General features: G+C 29.2%; 1 protein-coding gene across 6 annotated transcripts in view; it reads right to left on the minus strand.

The window, feature by feature from the left end:
- Nucleotides 1–5,269, minus strand: part of LOC107450158 (nucleolus and neural progenitor protein) — a 28,847-nt gene extending 23,578 nt beyond the window's left edge. For 2 of the 6 annotated variants that reach the window (XM_071178551.1, XM_071178546.1), the window contains exons 1-2: nucleotides 5,142–5,269; nucleotides 811–935 (exon numbers count right to left, since the gene is read on the minus strand). In XM_071178551.1, the coding sequence (XP_071034652.1) occupies nucleotides 811–935; nucleotides 5,142–5,164 (148 nt within the window). In that variant the 5' untranslated portion in view covers nucleotides 5,165–5,269. Of the gene's footprint in view, nucleotides 1–810; nucleotides 936–3,238; nucleotides 3,289–4,734 lie in introns of all 6 variants that reach the window. The other 4 variants (XM_071178548.1, XM_071178549.1, XM_071178547.1 and 1 more) reach the window with 4 other exon arrangements.
- Between the last annotated feature and the right edge of the window lie 16,403 nt (nucleotides 5,270–21,672).

Consider the following 21,672-nt stretch of genomic DNA (forward strand, 5'->3'; position numbering starts at 1 on the left):
TTTTTTTTTTTTTTTTTTTAGAGTTATTGATGTTGATTTTATGTTTTTAAAAATACAGATATATATTTCTGACAATATGGGGAATTTGAATCGAGCATTTGAATATTAATATGAGCTTCACAATGATTCTATAGATTTTTTTTTTTTTGGCAATTATTGTTATAGATTTCCACATAGGTTTAAAATCTGATATTTTTAATACTTGTTTATAACAACAACCAAATCTTGAACCGAAACACACATTTAGTAACTCCTTTTTGAAGAGTTCAATCCACGTGATTTCACTGTGGAGCCTTTTTTAATAGTTAATGCTACGAATTTCACGATTTTTTATTTATTTATTTTTTTTAATGTGATGATGACAAAATGCTTAAAAGGAAATAATTAGTGTATTTTTCGCCTACTAAATGTGAGAATATTGCCAATAATATTGGAATAAAAAGAATATTACATATTCAATTGAAAAAAAATTAGATACAATTTTATTTTATCAATTCTTTTTCTTTTCTTTTGCAAACACAACATTTTTGTTATTTTAAATTCGAAACATGTATATTTGTTATCATTAAAAGTATCTTGCAGAAAGATATTACTAGAGAGGTTTGTTGCAAAAAGTCCAAAAAAATTCTGCCACAAGACTGGGACATTACATAAAATTACAAGATTACATAAAATTACAATAGATTGCTCTTGTATTATGGCATATGCACATAGCACTGTACTGTTGCATACACAGAAAAGTGATTTAGCTAAGAAAAAATATTATTTGAAAGAGACATAAGTGTTCAGCCAGAAAATATAATATCTTACCAATTAAGGCAGCATCTTTCTTGCTGTTATAAGAATATTCACAAATATCTTGTAGTGGCCTGGTAAGGTTCAAATCATTCCACATTGTTAGATAAATCAATTTCACACAAGATTTAAAGATAAATCTAAAAACAAACATAAAAGTTAAGTTTAACACGGATCGAATTTGATATTATCTTATACATCATGTATTTTGGTGCATTTCAAATGTAGGAGCAATAAGGTAGCAAACAATATAAGAATATAAGTATGATAAAAATCTGGCATATAAATCAGGGGTCTGTTTAGAAGAAATTTGGGTCCGTTAACGGACCCTTCACAAAATATCTTTTCATAAAAGCGGACCCTTCACAAAATATTTTAACTCAAAAACGGACCCTTCACAAAATGATCTTTCTTTTAATCGGACCCTTCACAAATTTCTTTATCTTCATTATTATTTTATTAATCGAATAAACCCTTTCCAGGGCAGAAAACAAGAAAGATGGATGTAAACGAATTTAGTTTTGTCTTCAGCAGACGATTCTTCCATCATTCGTCCGAAATTAATATTCTGCTTTCAGCAGTATAGGCTAAATATCAAATATTTGTATGTTGCATCTCTAATTTAGAAGCAGCAATTGTTGTTTATTTTTTAAAATTTAATTTTTTTAATTATAATTTTACAGTGTTGAGCATAATCTTGTATGTCTTTACAATTTAAAAACTCTTTGAAAAAGTTTTTTTTTTGCAATAACGGACCCTATTTGCACGCATTCATAAAAGCGGACCCTAGTTGAAAGAATGTGAGTAATTTTTTCACAATTTCACGAAAAACGGACCTTTCACAAAATGTCTGGACAGACCCCTGTAAATCAAATTGAAAATAAACAACAACAAAAACATTTTATGCCATAAATGCAACAGAGAAAATTTGACATAACTAAAAACTAAATATTTTACGGTTGGTTAAAACTAAAATATTTTACACATTTTCTTTTGTACCCTAAAAGTAATACATTTTTCTCAATTATCTAATAAGTTTATTAGACATCCAATTTATTAATTGAAGTTTTATTTTCAATGGAAACTGATAACAATATAAATAATCAATTAGTATTTATAGCAATAAAAATATTATTATAGCATTAAAATTGAGCATTATGGCAAATAAATTACTGATTTTATCAGTTAAATTTAATGGTTATAAATTTTGTATCAATTTCATATAAACCTAGATATTATTAAATTGAAAAACTTATAACCATGTAAAATGTTTGTAATACTGAGAAAAAGTTTATAACAACAAAAGAGCAGCCATATAGATATTTTGACAGCAGAAAAATCTAAATTTCAGTTTTGCATGTAATGGTTTGCAGCTTTTCAAAATAGACGTCCTCTAAGAAATATTTAAACTAAAATTACTTTTAAAACTCACACAGAACTATATTGTAAATATTAGGAATACGCAATAATCTGAAAGCTAGATGCAATAATTGAAAATATATCTGTGACTCTCCTAGGCTAAAAATAAGCAAATATTTTATAACTTACGAGAAAAAATTTTAATTATTGTTTCAAACTTATTTAAGTTGACAAAAATTTCAATTTTGGATTTTCAAGTCCTGATGATTATTGCCTGTTTCAAAAACAATCAGAACATGAAATTTTTACACAATTTTACTTTTTAACAGAAAATGTTAATTAACCAATATTCATAATTAATTATGCTAATTAACCATGCCCATAACAAATATAGTTCAAGGAATTTTTGAAAATTTAAAAATGAAAATAATTTCTCTTCAGTAAAAAATTACAACTTTTAAAATTTCTTATTTTATTGAAGAGAAATAACACAGTCATTAAAACTAGGAGTTTGAAAATAAAAATAAAGCAGGTGAGATTAGTTATGTTGATTAAGCAAGCACTAGCTTTAATTTTCAGCAAGCAAATTTTAAGTGTTACAATAAAAGTTTGAAATGTCTGTTTTTTTTTCTTTTTGTGAATAGTAAAGCATGCTCACATAGCTAGATTTTTTGAAACAATGTTATATATTTGGTATGCTATTTCCTTTTGGTCAATGAACACAAAATCATTTGAACTTCTTTCAGTTTTTCATCCTACAAATTGGAGAGCCTACCAGCCCTAAGCTTTAGATATAGGTGTCCTAAAGGTGGTACTATTAGTGTTACAGTTGAGCTATTTGGTAGGGCTGCACATCAGAATATTTTTGCTCTTAGTAAACTAATACATCACTGTCTAAAACGTAAACTCTTTAAATATAGTTTCTGAATCTTAGAAAATTGAAATTATTTTTTTTTAAACTTTTTGAGACTTTAAGCTTATCTAGTATATTATTTGCAGTACTTTATACTTTAATCTAGGATGGTTAATATTGATACCAATTGTATCGTATTAAAGAATATTAAATTGATTATTAATAAAAAACCTGATATCCCAGCAGGTCCAGAATTTGATTTATCTTCCATGCAATATCCTCTGAAAAAAAAATTTGAGCTAAAAAATTTTTTTTGCACTATTGGGAAGGGGGCAATATTTTTAAAAACTCTAAGCATTTCTCTACAATAATTTTAATAATCCTATTTTTATTCATTGAAAAAAAATTAAAAATTTGAAAATATTTAATGGAACATGAACATTTTTTTTAAGTTTGTCTTTAATTAATTCTTAAAAAATAAGTTTACACAAGAAAGAGTATTTTCTTAAGTCAGTTACAAAAGTCAACACATGTACCTACATTGAATTTCTATGATAACTTTTTGATTGGAAAATATAATACTTTAAAATAGTTTATTTTTTGACATTTTGTAAAGCTTACAGAACTATTTTAATTCCATTTTCAACTATTTTAATACAAATTATGCAACTAAACTAAACTCAGTGGTACGATAGCCCTTGAGGGCCAAGGCCTACTGTGCCCATCTCAGTTTTCATGACCTTGGGCTCTGGGGTGCAGGAGCAGATGTTCCAGTTATTCGGCAGCATGCTTGGTATTCATTTATCGACCCACTGAAGGGATGACAGGCTGAGTGAACCTTGCCCGGCCAGAGGACCGAACCCAGGACCTGTGACACGGAAGCGCGAAACGCTACCACTCAGCCACCGAGTGTCATATAAATTATGTATCAACTTAATATTAAGAAAGGGAAAGTAGAATCTTCAGTAGATTTTTAAATTTTAGAAGTTTTATAAATATTTAGTGTTACATAAAGATTTGGTTATTAAAAGATGAGTTAGCAAGTAAAAAAAAAACAATTCCAATGGCACTGTAAAATATTTATTAGTAATTTGTCATGGGGAGATTACCGTATCGTGATCAGTGACAGAATAATCGCCAATTCTTGGAAACGCCAAGTCGAGAAACTAAAAAAAACATCACTGAAAGGGACCAATTCGAAACGTATAACTCGTAGCCACCCCCGGGCAAACATCTACATGGTATTTTTTAAAAAATTTGCAAGTTTAAAATCTATTTGGCACCTTGGCAATTGCAGTTGCTGCGACAGATCACAATACGGAAATATTCCCTTTGTTAAAACGAGTAGCTACTATTAAAAGTAGCAATCAAAAAAATCACACAAAAAATAAATAATTTTTTAAAGCCATCATAAGTAAGATAGTTTCATGAAGCATTAATTGTATTAAAATAGCTGCTTCACTTTATTCAAGGTTCCCCCTCAATTTCAGAAAAAAATTCCAACTTTCCAGGCAATTTCAATGAAAATCCGTACCATATTTTATCTGTATCATGCAATTTTCTATCAGAAAATTTTGTAATGTCAAATATTAGATTTTATGAGCAAAAAAAATATAATTAAATGAGAATGACATGGAAAAGTTTCACTAAAAAGTGGAATTTTATAAGATAACTGTAATAGATGTTAGAACTATTTAAGTCGAATCTCAATAACTTATTACTCTTACCATCGATAATCCTAAAACTGGTTATTTTCCAGGTATGCTATAGGAATATGCCATGTTTTTTGTAAAAAAAAATTTTTTTACTCAGACTATTCCCTGATTTTTAGAGTTAAAATAAAATTCCCTGACAATTCCAGGTTTCACCTGACCCGATGGAGCCCTGCTTGCAGTAATAAATTTCTCTTAATTACTGATCGGTAATGTTATTCCGATAAGATTATTATTCGGGTGCATACTTACTTCAGAAATTGACAATTAGAAATTAAGTTACAGAAAACTGCAGATGGTTCATTTTCAAGAGCATTAACACAAATAATGAAAGTTAAGAATTAAAAAAGCTAAATACAGATAAAATTTCATAGATTACATAAAACAGTTTGAAAAATAAATAGTATTTCAAATTTACTCACGATTGAAAATAGTTGTTTAGCATAGGAGTTTTTGACTGCCTATTTCTGTACAATAACTGATTGCTGAAAAGTTAAATTTTAAAACAGTTACAGTTTCTGCCTTCAACGTCAGAAAGCAGCAAAATCAACAAAAAATCCTTCACTGCGTTGTTGCTGTTGTTAATTTACGTCGCACTAGAGCTGCACAATGGGCTATTGGCGACGGTCTGGGAAACATCCGGAGGATGATCCGAAGACATGCCATCACAATTTTGATCCTCTGCAGAGGGGATGGCACCCCCGCTTCGGTAGCCCGACGACCTGCGCGCGAAGTCGAGCGCTTTACGGTAGCACAGTTTAACGAGGACGAGGACCAATACCGCACACCCTCGGTACCTACGCAGACTGATCCAAGTGTTCACCCAACCACACACTGACCGTAGCCAGTGATGCTTGACTTCGGTGATCTGCTGGGAACCGAATCTTAACGATCAGTTCACTGCGGGACCCTTCATTGCGCATACGAAGTTCAGAACATCCCACACTGGCTCAAAAATTTTCATATCGTTCGTCGCACCAGAGCTGCACAATGGGCTATTGGCGAAGGTTTGGGAAACATCCCTGAGGATGATCCGGAGACAACATACATGCATTACATCCCATTTTACAAGGGATGACACATTCACACACCATCCATCCGTGGATCATAATTTTAACCTGAACTAAAGCATGATCAATTTACTGCTCCAGCACCCTTAGAGATATTGATTTGTTATGTGAACTTGGAGGACTTTGTAACTCAGACAGATTTAGCATGCACCAAGTCACCATTTTGTTCACGAGTCTTCGATAAGCGGGGATCGAACTCACTATTCTCGGACATTGGCCCAACTCCCTACTAGGCATGATATTCTAGGCATTAGTTATGTTTAAGTTAGTTATCTTGAGTTGAATGAAGCATTTGTTGAGTTTGTGTTGTTTTGTAATATTTTTTCTTGTTAAATAACATTTAAGAGGTGACAGTTAGCACTAAATTTATTTGTTGTTTTAACGGTAAAATAAAATAAATGTATAACCAAAGTGACAGGACAGAAAATAAAAATTTTCATTGTGACCAGAAAAAAACATCTCTATGGAAATAAGGAGCATAAAGGGGTAGCAGAACGGAATGAAGCTAAATATTTTTTGATGTAAGGAAGCATTCTCCCTGAATGCGGTTGCTGTACATCCGATTGCCGTAGAGTGAAAAAGGGAACTTGATTGGTCAGTTTTTAGCGGGGAAAAAATATTTTACAAATCAAGTTCTATTTTCGCGACTCCAATCTGAGGTGCAGCAAATCCCGGAACCTGATTGGTAAATTTGTCAAGGGTAAATATATTCCACCAATCCGTTTATCTTTCGCATTCAAAAAAATTGTATTAAGTGAACCTGGTTCTTCAAGGAGTTGTTGATATGTAGTGAAAGTAAGTAGATAAGTAGGTACGCAGTAGAGCTACGCAATGGCTATTGGCTACTATGTGGAAAGCATTACTTAAGGATGATCCAAGAAGTGCAATCAAAATTTTGATCTTCTGTAGAAGGTAGGGCTCCTCCGCTTTGGTAGCCCGACAACCTGCACGCCAAGTCAAGCACTTTATGATTGAGGAGTTTATCGAAGACGGATACCGCGCACCCTTAATCCTGCGCATGCTGATAAAGTGATCAACTAATCGCTTACTCATTGTAGCTACCCTAGCAACAATTTTACATTGGCCCCAGATGGGCTCAAAATTGGCTAATATGGGGTCCCATAAGAACAAGCACCAAGGGCAAGGGACCTATTTTGGGATGTCTAGATTTTTCAATATTGGTCCTAGAATGACTTTCAATATTGGAACAAGATTCATTTCTATCTAGGAGTAATATTGAAAAATCTAGACATCCCTATGTTTACCCAACATTTTAAGTCTATAAGGGTCCTACATAGAAATTAATATTGGTCCATTACCCAAGTAGCACAATTCACAAAAACGATATCGTAAAAACTTAGCTTTGAACATTGTACAATATCGTAGCAAAACGTTGTACTATATAAAAATAGACCCCTTTTATAAAGTATATTCAATATCGCGAAACAATATTGTTCGATATTGTAAAAACGTTGGGGAACGTCGATCGATATCTCTCAGCATTTCGGGTAGCTCTAAATTAATATTTTAAATTTATTTTTTGGAATTATAACAATTTGACGTCATTTTTCGGCTCTTAAATGATTAATTTTGATTTAAGAACACAATAAAGTTTAAAATGAAAAGTTTTACAAACAGGCTTTTAATGTGAAATCGACGGGAATCGTACAATATCGTACACACAATGTCGATTTTCGCCAATATTGACAATGTCGGTCGATGTAGATGTCGGTCCCTGTGCTACTTGGGTATTGAAAGTCATTTTAGGACCAATATTACAAAATATAGTCATCCTAATATTGGATTGGAGGTTGTTGTTTGAGGCACGCGTGTTCAGATCACGTCCATGTGGGACTAGGCTAAAGGACCCCGTTGTGTCAGATCTAGACTGAGTAGCAGCAGCAAGATGAGGTCAATGTCACTGTCTCAAATTGCATGTCAATTGTTTACTGTGTTTCATCTATCAAAGTACTATCGAGGTGTTGTTTCTGTCGCGATACACGTGCTCAGTTCACGTGCGAAAGTTACATATCTAGAGTATTTATCAAAACAAGCCTGTCTACGAACAACTTTTGTAGGGCTAAGTTACTGAATATGTCAACCTTCATGTATTAATAGGTAACTCAAGATATAATCAAGTTAAAATATTTTAAATACTAGGGAACTGAAATTTAAAAGTTATAGTTGTAGCTCTGCATTTTTGTAGGCTCTGTACCGTAATCTTATATGGTTCCTATATAGAAATTATTATTGGTCTTATGTTCAAAACGATTTGAGGACCAATACTAAAAATTTAGACACCCCAATAGTGGCCCTATATTGTAAACCTGAAGGTCCTGCATAAAAATAAATATTTGGCCAGAATTTAAAGCCTTTCTAGGACCTATTATTACAAAATTATACACCTCCATCTCGGTCCAATATCGAAATACAATGTAAGACAATTGTCTAGAAATCTATAAGACCATTATAGACTTGTAATTAAGGACTAGTTTTGTATTTGCATCTGTTGAACCTGGAAAGACTTAAAATATTTTAATAATATCCATTTCTATATCTAGTTCTTTATTTAAGTGATTTTCAATACAAACAAATCTGATTTTTCTTTTTTGATCATAAGACATTTTTGTTTATTTCACAATAATCCAAGTACAGTATAAACATTCACCTTTTGAAAAGAAATATTTATCTAGTATATGTTTGTCTATTAAACTTGTGATAATTCATATAAAATTTTGGTAAATTTGTACAGGGTTGAAAGAAAATTTTTGTTTAGATTATTTATTATGAAATAAGAAACTCACTGCGTAAAGGCTGTCTTAAAACTCTAAGAGCCGTGGTGGTTCAGGGGATAGAACGTTCCCCTTCCAATGAGGTAAACCGGGTTCGAATCCCAACAATGGTTGGTCGATACGAATTCCTCCACCGGGTCGTACCGAGTGCGAGCTGGCATGAAATATACTCAGTGGTAGACGTATCATGGGTTAGAGTCCCCTGACCCTCAGGCTAACCATGGGAGGTTTTCCTCTCCATGGAACGCAAATGCGGGTTAGTTCCATCAAAAAGTCCTCCAGGAAGGCCAATTTCTACCAATATTTGATCAAGGAGTTCCGTTGTCTTCTGGATTAGGTTCAAAATCACAAATCTACGGAGTTGAACATTGGTAGTCGTAAACCCAGAATTGGGCCAGCTGTTCAACGGCGGTTATAAAGTAAAACATTTACCTTGGTTAAAATGACAAGTTCTGATAGTAGAAAATCGAGTTACTAAGAGCACAGCATGTTTTAATTTTATTGTAAACGTAGCACTAAAGTTATATTGATGGCTATCCACCCATGATATTTGAAAACATCATTTAGAGAAAAGCTTTTAATATTTTACCTTTTACGTTTTAAAATATCGTGTTAATCGACCAATTTTAAATACGGTCTACTTCGGATGAATTCTGTCCTTAAAATATCGGGTGAATCGTATAATTCTATATATGGCCTATATTGACTGAATAACGGCTGTAGAGTCTGATACTTCTATATCGAACCGATATAGTCTGAATAACGGCTTTAAAATATCGGGTGAACTTAACAAACCTGTATAGGACAGATATTGAGTAAATAAGGGAATCGAACATTTCTATATTGGTCTAATATTGGCAAAATAATGGCCCTTTAAAACCTTGCTGGGACAAGATTGGTGACAATATTGGCCCAATGAGTTTCTAAGTTATTTTGCTACTGGGTAGTGATGTTTGACTTTTGTGTTCTGTCGGGTACCGTGCCTCATTCTACTGTGGAACAGAAAATGAATAGAACAACTACTGTTCAAACGGTGAAATAATTCTTGAGAGGAACTTTCACACTGCATGCGATTCATGCTATTAAATTAGTGCAAACGATATATAGAGAGTTACGAAATGACAGACTGAAACCTACCTTTACTGAATGAACGCACTTTTTTTTCCCCAACAGTTTCAAATTCTTAGCCCTCAATCTGGAAAATATGGTTACAATAATTTGGTTGAAAGTTTGAACCCCTCAGTGTTATTATCATGCTAAAATTTGCATAACACATTTCTAACATTTAAAAACTAAATTATTATCTTATTCAATCCTTTTTTAATAAATAAAAATCATTAATATAACCAGTATCTTTTTATACCACAACCTGGAATTGAACGCAGAATGAAATCTATTTTTAGAAATTCCATCTACAGCTGCATTACACATTAGCATAGAATTCAAAAACCGTTACATGTTCGCTAAATGTTTTGATTTTATTCATTATTATTTCTCACATCTTCTTTTCCGCCAATGCATTTGAATGAGCAAGGCTTTAAGCTCTTTTGCCAAATAATTCGACAGATAATTTGCAGATAATTCGACAATCATCTTTTTATGATCATATAAAATCTTTAGTTTCGTATGAAATTTTTAGTTTTCTATGAAAATTATACTTTTATGAAAAATACAACTTTCGCATTTTTCAATTGTGATATTTAGTACTCTAAATATCATACATAGCTACTTAATTACTAAAATACTGAATAAAAACGGAATTAATAATCAATAAAAATAACAAATAACTTTTTTCCCCAACTCTGTGAGTGTTGGGAAACCTGTGACAATTCTCCGTGAATTTATAGAAGTTTTCTTATTACCTACAGCGTTTATTATTATCTTTAACTTAATTAGCTCGCTTTCGTGTTTGTAACGATGGTAACATGCAATTGATATTTCAACTGCTTTCCAACTAGCTAGAGTACTCAAATCTTTACTTGAGCTTCGTGCTTATTGTGAATACAAGTCGTTTTCTGACCACAACGATGAGAGTTTATTACCATTTTATTGCTTCCGAACCACTGAAAGCTAAGTTTATCGTCATTTTATCAGTAAAAATTTTTCGTTAAACGATTCGTTTTTCGCCTTATTAGTAAAATTCTCAAATTTCAACTGTGTCTGATGACAATTCAAGTTACATTTGTTTTTTAAAAATTGAAAAATAAAATTTATCTCCATTTTTATTGGCAATTAAAATTTTGACCTTTTTCTAACATTAATAGGTCCAAAACTAGAAAAAATAAGATTTAAAATAAAAATGTCAAGAGCTATGAATATTTAGGTGGACTTAAAAGAAAAAAATAATTTTATTTTTGCTACACCTAAAGCGAAAAACATAGGCGCATCACTTTCTAGAGACGGAGAGAGAGAGAGAGGGGAATTAAAGTTGGTGATAATTACCCTCCTCTCCCCCCTCTTTAAAAAAGTGATGCGTCCAACGTTTTTTTTTGTTTTGTTTTAGGAGTGGCAAAATCGAATGCTTTATTTTTTTTTCTCACTCACTTGAAAAACGTAGCGTTTAAAATTTTATTTTACATTATAATGCGAAATAAAATTTTTATTTCAATCAATTATTAATTACACTCAATTTATTTATTAAAAATCAATCAAAAAATATTCGACCCATTTAATATGTTGTACAGTTAAAGTTCTGAATTAATTATAAGTTAACTTTATAATTGAATAATTTTATGTTACTTCATTTTGATTTCTCTTCTGTGAAAATTAACAATAGAAAGTGAATTTTGTATTCAAGTCATAGACTGATAGAGCGATTGCTTTATAATGCACAATATGCTTGTATTGCACACTAGTTTTATTGAAAATTAACAAATAGTGAGAGAAGGATCTTAACGAAAAGATCTATCAGTTTTATTTGTTTATATTTTGCTTACATAATCTGTTGGCCGTAACAAAACGATTGTTGTTTGCCTGTCGGTCAGACCACAGCACAGCAAGGTTTTAAACGCAAATATTATAAAATGGTTATTATAAAAAGACCACATGCAAGCAAGGTGAAATTTAGTTATAATCAAATAGAAAAGTTGTCTTTCCTCACTCTAATAAAAGATTTTAAATTAGCTAAATTTAAAAAACAATTGTTATCAATTATTTGCATTGATATAGACCAATTTTTAAATTAATAGTTAAAATAACTTAACAATTTAACTATTATTTTTTGAGAACAGGATCATTGATGTATGTACATAAATAATCTAATATTATTTTGAGAAGTTTAATACTGTTCAATTATGATTTTAAAAAAGGATTAGAAATGTTTTAATGCATTAAGCTTATGCATTTAAATTATATGTTGTTTTATGTATGTAAACAATATATTATATTTAACTAAAACTGGTTATTAATTTTCATTTCAGCACAATATTGCAGCTACTTTTGTTTTAATCTATTCCCTATGCTTTTTCATTAAAGAAAATACAGGAATACAGAAAGCATCACTACAGTAAAGTAATTTAGAAAGTTATTAAAATATAAAGTTATAAAAAGAAAGGTTATAAAATTAAACCTATTAAATTATGGAGAAAATATAAGCTTTTTAAACTTGCTAACTATGTGTTAAATTTTTTTCAATTTATGCTAAACTGGTTTTAATTATATTCAAAATATTAATGCAAAGTTAGCTTTAAAAATAATGTAGAATTTGAAATTTTTTTGTCAAAGGAATGCAAATAAAAATTTAATTATAAAAACAGAGGAAAAAAACTACAACTGATGAATTCAATATTTTTGAAATGTAAAAACTTATAAAATTGCGAACCATAACATAATGAAAAAAAAAAATAAATAAAAAATAGAGAGAATTTGAAAATTGATTCGATATTTTCGGAGAAAGGGCGTGCTCACTCCCGCAAAAGTGGACTCTTTTCATTAAATAATCGGATGTTCCCGCATTAGGACTCAATGGGTTAGTGGGCCAAATCTTAAGTGTGTTAGTTTACTAATTCAGAAGATATTTTATTTTATACAATAAATTACGAAATCAGACACAAAAATGTACTTTCTCTGATAAACCTACCTTATTTCTGCTGATATGAAATTCTAATCCTTAAAATATAAATGTTAAGCTAATCGCAATCTGGAAAATATGGTCTCAATAGTTTAAGTAAGAGAGCTGTCGAAAGTTTGGACTCCGTAAATTTCACCTTTTGCGCATTCCGCTAAATCTCGAGAAATTTTTAAACAAATCAAAAGATCTTTGTATATTGTTATAAAATTCGTTAATCCAAAGGTAATTTTATTTATGAACAATTTTTATAATTATTTTATCTAATAGTAGACAAAAAATTTCTTAGTTGTTAATGTGTAAAAATTTTCACACCATTTTAATGTATGTAATTTCAAATAACAATGTGCAAAATTTGAACGATATAGATCGAATAGTTATTCAATTAATCAATCATAAAAGTTGTATATTTAAAACTTGATTTCGCGAAAACTTGTCCACCAATTTAATTTTAATTTCGTATTTTTAATTTAAAATTACATACTTAACAATGTAGTAACCTTGAATTATAAATTCCCTTCATTAGATGAAATATATAATAATAATTATTATTTTACGTGGAATTATATTCGAATAAGAGAATTTTATAATTGCGTTTAAAAACCTTTTAGGTTCACTTATCAATTTCGCGAGATGTAGCGAAACAAGCAAAAAAGTGAAATTAACATGAAGGGGTTCAAACGTTTAAAAGCTTTCCTGTATAAATTATTGGGGCAGTATTTTCTTGATTGTGGCTAACATATTTCAATGGTCAGAATACCAAATCTGTAGAAAAAATTAAAAAATATGTTTATGAGAAAGTGCTTTTTTGTGCCTGATTTCTTAACTTTAACTGTCGTCAGCATTAATTAACATATTTAAGATTTAGTCCTCGAACTTTGAGTATGCGAAAATGCGATCATTAGATTAGGTCAAAAGTTATTCTGAGCGTTCTCTTCTTATTTCGCTCACAGTATGTAAAATTTGGCGATTTTAACACTAGTTGAACACCAGATTTCTCCTAAAAACAAATTATTTATTTCGCCGAAAATAAAATTAAATTCTTATTACATTACAAAATATGTCTACTTTTTCCACATTAATTTTGAAACTAAAGAAATTTTTCCATTGACAAACATACGTAATCGTCTGTTGAAATAATCTATTTAAAATCAATTAATTAAAGAACTTACTCTATGATAAGTGAAAATCCCAAAATATTGCAACATTCAATAATCTATAAATGGGAAGGAGGAACACAAATTAAACTAACTTATACTTACTTTTTACGTCAGTCGTTAAGTCTTCAAAGAATCTCTGAGGGTTCTTGCTTCTTTTTCTAGCCTCGTTGCATTATTAAAACTTAAAAAACATGAATACTTTTAAAATCGAACCTAGTCTTCCTTAATATGAAATAAACGAAAAACATACTGAGTCGAGATAGAGTCGCGTGGCTTTGTTTCAATCTGTTTAAGTTATGAATATTCAATTTTCCAGTGTACGCGGAAAAGTAGTAACCGATGTTTCTCGTAATCATGTAATTGGCTTAAAAGAATATGCCAATCAAGGAACCTCTCTTTTATTAGCCCTCCCACTTTTTTTGCAACAACAGAAGTCGCCACCTTTTTCCTTTCTAGAGATTGAAATAAATAGAATACAATAGCAATTTATTTTAAACCATGATCTTCTGTAAAACCTTATAATCAGAGAAAATTAGTGAAAAATATTTCTACTAATAATGTTTTTTTTTTCCATTGGCACTTTATGGTGCCCCCTAAGCACAAGAAAAGCCCGCCAAATTCGCTAGCTCCCTCAGAAGTTAGGCTTACCTTTTAGGCTTAGCATTATGTTATGGGAATGATTGCACTCTTAAAAAATTATTTCAAAATTACCGAATCTTTTAAATTTAAAAAAAAAATGGTTTTTCGACAATTCATTTATTAATTTAAGGAATATTAACATTGATGGAAGAAATTATGGTTCATTTTTATTTCGTTTCAGAAATACATTTTGGTGAGCGAGCGAAGTAATTGCGAAAGCAATTGAGTAAAGATTGCCTCGCACCGTGAGCTGAGGAGGGTCCCCTAGTCTAGCTATGTATTTATCTAATTAAAAAAAGATACAAAAGCTTAAATTCTTAAAAATTCGAAGAAATTTCTTATTCAACAAACAATTGAAAACTGAAACATCAAGCGAGTGATTTCAAATCGCGATAGATATTTATATTTAGAGATATTAATATTTAGGAGCCTAAACTTTCTACTGCTCTCGTCATCAAACTATTGGAACTACATTTTCCAAATTGCTGCTCTTAGGCCGGAACAGCCTGGTTGGCAGGGCACTGGGCCCATGTCGAAGATATCGTGGGTTCGATCCCCGCAGACTAAAGACTCCATGTAGCAAATGGTGACTGATGCACGTTAAATTTGTCGGATAACAAAGTCCTCCATGTTCCCATAACAAATAAGTACCTCTGGGGTACTGATCCTGGAGCTCCCTTGTCTTCTGGTTTGAAATCAAAATTACAAGGCTATGGAGTTGAACATTGGTAGTCGTAAACCCAAAATTGGGTCAGTTGTTCAACGACGGTTATAAAAAAAAAGAACANAAAAAAAAAAAGGAGCGAGAGAGAATTGTGGCTCTTCCCTTTTTTTAATAGTTATAAATCCATATCTGTGGAATAAAAGGTATATTTATTCCGAGAAAGTAAGTTTTTATGTTTAATTTTTAACAGAACGTATATTGATGCAGACAGTTAACTCTTTGATGTAGATGGGACACTGGTGTTCCTTTTATATATTTACTGACTCTCTTATTTCAAGTAAACATGTATATTGGTATTTTTTAATTATAAAAAAAGATCTTAATAGTTACTGAAAAATCTGTTAGATTGTCGGAATTATATTTGCCCTGAAATATTAAACCCCCAGAAAAGTAGTCATTTTTATTCAGTTCATATTCATACACAGGTTCAAATCATATTAAAAAATTTAACAATAATCGATTTTGTAAATTAAGGAAAATTCAGTGATGAATAAATGTTTATTATTGATCTAAATAACTTCAAATAAGTGCAAATTTGAACATTTGTTGTTCGGACGTTTTTACCTTTGACACGGAAAAAAAAAAGAAATAAAAACGGTGTTTCATGCTGTATTTTATAACCATAAATTATTAAAATGCTGAAAATAATATTTTTCACTTATTTTGAGAGGCCAATAAAATACTCCGCTTAAATACATGAACCATTACATTTTCTCCATGGTTTAGTTAAATATGGTTGCTATTGCTACTAAAATACTTGTTAGACTTGCATTTTTTAAATATAGCACTTGCGAACTACAATAAACTAAAACTCATTTTTTTAAGAGAAAAAGATCCTTGAATTGGAATTGAATTGAAAATGCATGATATATGCCAACAGGCTGAGATGGACCATAGATGCGATCGTGAGACACTTGGTACTGATTTCCGATCAAACATATCCATTAACTGATTTTATGTTGCAAGTACGCTTTTTCCATCACAAATTGCAGGGTTATACTCTAATAGCCAATCGGGCCGAGGTGATTTAGTTTTATATTAGTTAGAGAGTGGTAAAAAATTAACCAGTTTAAAAAAAAAGAAAAAAAAGGATTTGTTTTCTTATTTAATGCAAACATACCTATGATAATGGCGTTGTAAAATATTAATATCGAATTCGGCTTAGTTTCTGCTATACTGTTAAAGTTCTCTTATTTCAAAATGAATATACATGTGACGGTATATTCGCTTGAAGCGATATTGTAAAATATTAATATCGAATTCAGCATAATTTTTGTTGTATTTTGAATTGGAATTGAATTACAAATGAATGATTTATACCAGTAGCTGTTATTTACATAATTTTCCAAACTTTTACTGATTTTTATTCAAAAGAAAACACCACAAAAATTATATTTTTATTGTATGGCAGAGGTAAATTTCTGTTGCTGACATAAAATCTTGGTACTTAAGCATCTTAATTAAATCTTTTAAAAGTTATTATTGTCATTACTAAAATTATCTTAGTCTTTAATTTTCCGATACCGATTGTGTAAGCGTCGGAAACATAGCAGGAAAAATAAAAATAATAAAAAGCTATTAGCTATTCTATTTTTTTCTTCCTTCTAATTAATCAAATTTTTTAATTAAACTATGTATTTTTTATTGAGTTGTGTGTTTGCTATAGATAGCAATCAACCCTTTTACACCTTGAAAATATCATCATTCCTTTAAGAAAAATTATTGTAACAACGGTGCCATGTTTATTTCTCTCTTTCTACCTTGATGTACAGATTTATATCCTGAATTATTCCCCATTGCTATTCGAAGAACCTTTCATTCCACGTAATGCATGTGTTTTGGGGAAATAAACAAAAAAGTTTACTCAACCCGCAACTCTAGATGAACATTATATTGATTGTCTTTCTTTGTTCTTTATGAGTAGGCTATGATGCGCCATAGATGCGATCGTGAGATTACTCTGTGACTTGGTGCTAATTTCCAGTCGAACATATCCATTAACTGATTTTATGTTGCAAGTAGGCTTTCCATCACAAAGACAAATTGCAGGTTTACATTCTAATAGTTAATTAAGCAGAAGAGATTTAGTTTTATAATAGGCAGAGGGTGGTTAAAAAGTTAACAAGTTTCAAAAATTAAAAAAAAGAAAGATTAGTTTTCGTCTTTTATACTAACATACATCTAATAGTGGAGATGTAAAATATTAATATCGAATTCAGCATAGTTTTTATTATACGGTTAAAGTTATCCTATTTCAAGTGAATATACATATGACAATAAATTCGCTTGAAATGGTATGGTAATTAATATCGAATTCGGCATAGTTTTTGTTATACAGTTGAAGTTCTCTTATTTCAAGAGAATATTCATATGTGGGTATATTCGCTTGAATTAATAACGAATTCTGCATAGTTTTTGTTAAATTTTTAAAGTTTTTTTTTATTCAAGAGTATAAATATAGGACATTGGCGTTGCAAAATATTAATATCATATTCGGTACAGTTCTTGTACGCAGTTAATGTTTCAGCATTCATTAATCTGCATAATCGCTTACCTCGCGTATCAATTAAAATTCTAATTCAACACCTAAGTTCAGTATTTTTCTAAAAATTATCCATTACTCAATTTTAAATGGAATTTACAATTTCACTTTCAAAATAACGATTAAAAAAACATTTATAATTGATTATTAGATAAATCAATCTTTGATTCTTGAGTAGTTTTTCAAATGTTTTTTGACAATATCTGTGTAATTTAAGGGCTACATTTGTGATTTTTTAAAAATGTAAATAATAACCAAATTTCAAAAAATAATAATATTTAATAAATAAACGTTGACTAAACAATAAGTAATTAAGAATTGAGTTAGAATAAATTGCTAATAACAGAATATATTTTTGGGGATATTTCTGTAGTATGTATTTAGATTATAAGTTATTAAATTTCTTAATATTATAAATGTATATATTTCAAAATTAAATTATAAAATATTAAATTTTATCCCAGTTCTACCTAATTACTTTGTCAAACAGTTGATTATTAAAAATCATTTTCGTCTTAAGAGTAACTTACGAGACTTTCGTCTCGTAAGCAAAATGTTAAACAATTGTTTCTTATTCATATTGTTAAAAATAAAATAAATAGAAACGGGATTCATATAGTTTATATTACAGAGACTTTTGGTACCATGAAATAATATCTAAGGTGCTTTAAAATAGTATATCAGCTAATAATAACATTAAAAAATTTAAACGCTACATTAAAAATTAAACGTTACATTAAACGGTGTACTAATCTAGTTAAGACTAAAAGTTTAATAATTGTTTCATTTTCATACAGTTAAAAGTAAAAATTTAAATATGAATGAACCAAGGTTCAGATAGTATATATAACAAATGCTTTTGCTATATTCAAATAATACTGAAGGTATTTTAAAATTGTTTATTAGCCAATAAAAAAAAAACCTGTTATCGAATATAATCAATTATAAAATTTTAGCAGCAATGATTAGAGTTGTTTGCTTTTCATATAAATAAAGCCCTTTTGCCTTTAATAAGAGTGAATTCCACCTCTTTTCGTATGGGGGGACTTTAAATAGTTTTTCTTTATCAATATTAATAGAGTTTTAAATTTTTTTTTTAATTGTAATGTTGAACAAATATATTTTTTTGTCGGCAGTTCTCTTTTTTTTAATGTAGACTTCATTTTAAATCAATAAGAAAATAATAAAGACTAAAGACTCCATGTAGNGTGACTTGGTGCTAATTTCCAGTCGAACATATCCATTAACTGATTTTATGTTGCAAGTAGGCTTTCCATCACAAATTGCAGGTTTACATTCTAACAGTTAATTAAGCAGAAGAGATTTAGTTTTATAATAGGCAAAGGGGGGTTAAAAAGTTAACAATTTTCAAAAATTTAAAAAAAAAAAAGATTTTTTTTCGTGTTTTATACGAACATACATATGATAATGGAGATGTAAAATATTAATATCGAATTCAGCATAGTTTTTATTATACGGTTAAAGTTATCCTATTTCAAGTGAATATATATATGACAATAAATTCTCTTGAAATGGTATGGTAATTAATATCGAATTCGGCATAGTTTTTGTTATACAGTTAAAGTTCTCTTATTTTAAAGGAACATACATGTGACAGTACATTTTCTTGAAATGGTATTGTGAAACTTTATTATCGAATTCGGCATAGTTTTTATTATACAGTTGAAGTTCTCTTATTTCAAGAGAATATTCATATGTGGGTATATTCGCTTGAATTAATAACAAATTTTGCATAGTTTTTGTTACATTTTTAAAGTTTTTTTTATTTATTTCAAGAGAATAAATATATGACAAAGGCGTTGCAAAATATTAATATTTTATTCGGTAACGTTTTTGTACACAGTTAATGTTTCAGTATTTATTAATCTGTATAATCCCATATCTCGCATATCAATTAAAATTCTAATTCAACACTTAAGTTCAGTATTTCTCTAACAATTATCCAATACTCAATTTTAAATGGAATTTACAATTTCGCATTCAAAATAACGATTCTAATTGGTTTATTAATCAATTAAAAAACATTTATAATTGATTATTAGATTACTCAATCTTTGATTCATGAGTAATTTTTCCAAATCATTTTTGACATTATCTGTGTAATTTAAGAGCTACGTTTGTGATTTTCAAAAATATAAATAATAACCAAATTTCGAAAATAAGAAAATAAACGTTGACTAAACAATAATTAATTAAGAATTGAGTGAGAATAAATTGCTAATAACAGGATATATTTTTTGGGATATTTCTGTAATATGTATTTAGATTATATGTTATTACATTTCTTAATATTATAAATGCATATATTCCAAAATTAAATTATAAAATATTAAATTTTATCCCAGTTCTACCTAATTACTTTGTTAAACAGTTGATTATTAAAAAACATTTTCGTCTTAAGAGTAATTAGAATTTGTTCATAATATAGGATAGCTTTGTTTTATTTTTCTTCTATTTCAGAAAACTTAAAAAAAATGATAAAGTTACATTAAAAGTTAAATAGTAATCTAGTTAAAGCGAAATGTTGAACAATTGTTTCTTATTCATATTGTTAAAAATAAAATAAATAGAAACGGGATTCATATAGTTTATATTACAGAGACTTTTGGTACCATCAAATAATATCTAAGGTGCTTTAAAATAGTATATCAGCTAATAATAACATTAAAATAGTTAAACGCTACATTAAAAGTTAAGTTACATTAAAAATTAAGCGTTACATTAAACGTTCTATTAATCTAGTTAAGACAAAAAGTTTAATAATTGTTTCTTTTTCATGCAGTTAAAAGTAAAAATTTAAATATGAATGAGCCAAGGTTCAGATAGTGTATGTAACAAATACTTTTGCTGTATTCAAATAATACTGAAGGTACTTTAAAATTGCTTATTAGCCAATAAAAAAAAATAACCTGTTAACTAATAAAATCAATTATAAAATTTTAGCAGCAACGATTAGAGTTGTTTGCTTTTCATATAAATAAAGCCCTTTTGCCTTTAATAAGAGTAAATTCCACCTCTTTTCGTATGGGGGGACTTAAATAGTTTTTCTTTATCAATATTAATAGAGTTTTTAAATTTTTTTTAATTTTTCTTATTGCAATGTTGAACAAATATATTTTTTGTCGGCAATTCTCTTTTTTTAATGTAGACTTCATTTTAAATCAATAAAAAAGATAATAAAAAAAAATAATAATAAAAATTCTGTGGTACAAAGTTACTATGAGGGAAGACTTTGGGTCACTTAATATGTAGCCTTAAAACCTGCTTTAACTTCATTCCAGTACGTAATTAATCTCTTGTTGTCCAATATAGATACAAAATGTTTAAAGTTTTCAAAATTTTTTTTGTTGTCTAAGAACAAATTTCTGAGGGTGGGGGTGGAGGGCAAAATACCATGATGAAAATTTTTTTAATTAAAATACGAATAAATCTATTATTAGTTTTTCGATTGCAATTATTTATAATGAAACATTAAAATAAAAATCATACAATTAATTAGAAATTTTGTGAAGAAGAGGAACTGTTGTTTCATTTATTGATTTCTCATGTACCATAACATCAGAAATTTCGACTCTGCATTTTTTAATGATGTAGTGAAATTCGAGACTATTATTTCTAAATAAATAAATTAAATTTCTAGTAAACTGTTTCTTACCACTTCGTCATATCATCATTATGGTTTTTTCCTTCCCAAGTCTTTCCTGAAATTTTAAAGCCTAGGTTTTTAAAATAAATATTTCATTGATTTTGTAATATTTTTTTTCTGAAGAAAGAAAGAATTAGCATAAAATTTTTTTACTAAGAAAAATATTTTTTATTATGTTTTTTTAAATAATCGTATGAGTAATTTTTTTCCAACATTGAATTCCAGTTTTTGATTGCTACAGTTACTAACCTTATTTACTTATTATTATTTATTTTTTTACTTTCTATTTGAAC

The sequence above is a fragment of the Parasteatoda tepidariorum genome, chromosome 3 (assembly GCF_043381705.1).
Source record: "Parasteatoda tepidariorum isolate YZ-2023 chromosome 3, CAS_Ptep_4.0, whole genome shotgun sequence".
Classification (NCBI taxonomy): Eukaryota; Metazoa; Arthropoda; class Arachnida; order Araneae; family Theridiidae; genus Parasteatoda; species Parasteatoda tepidariorum.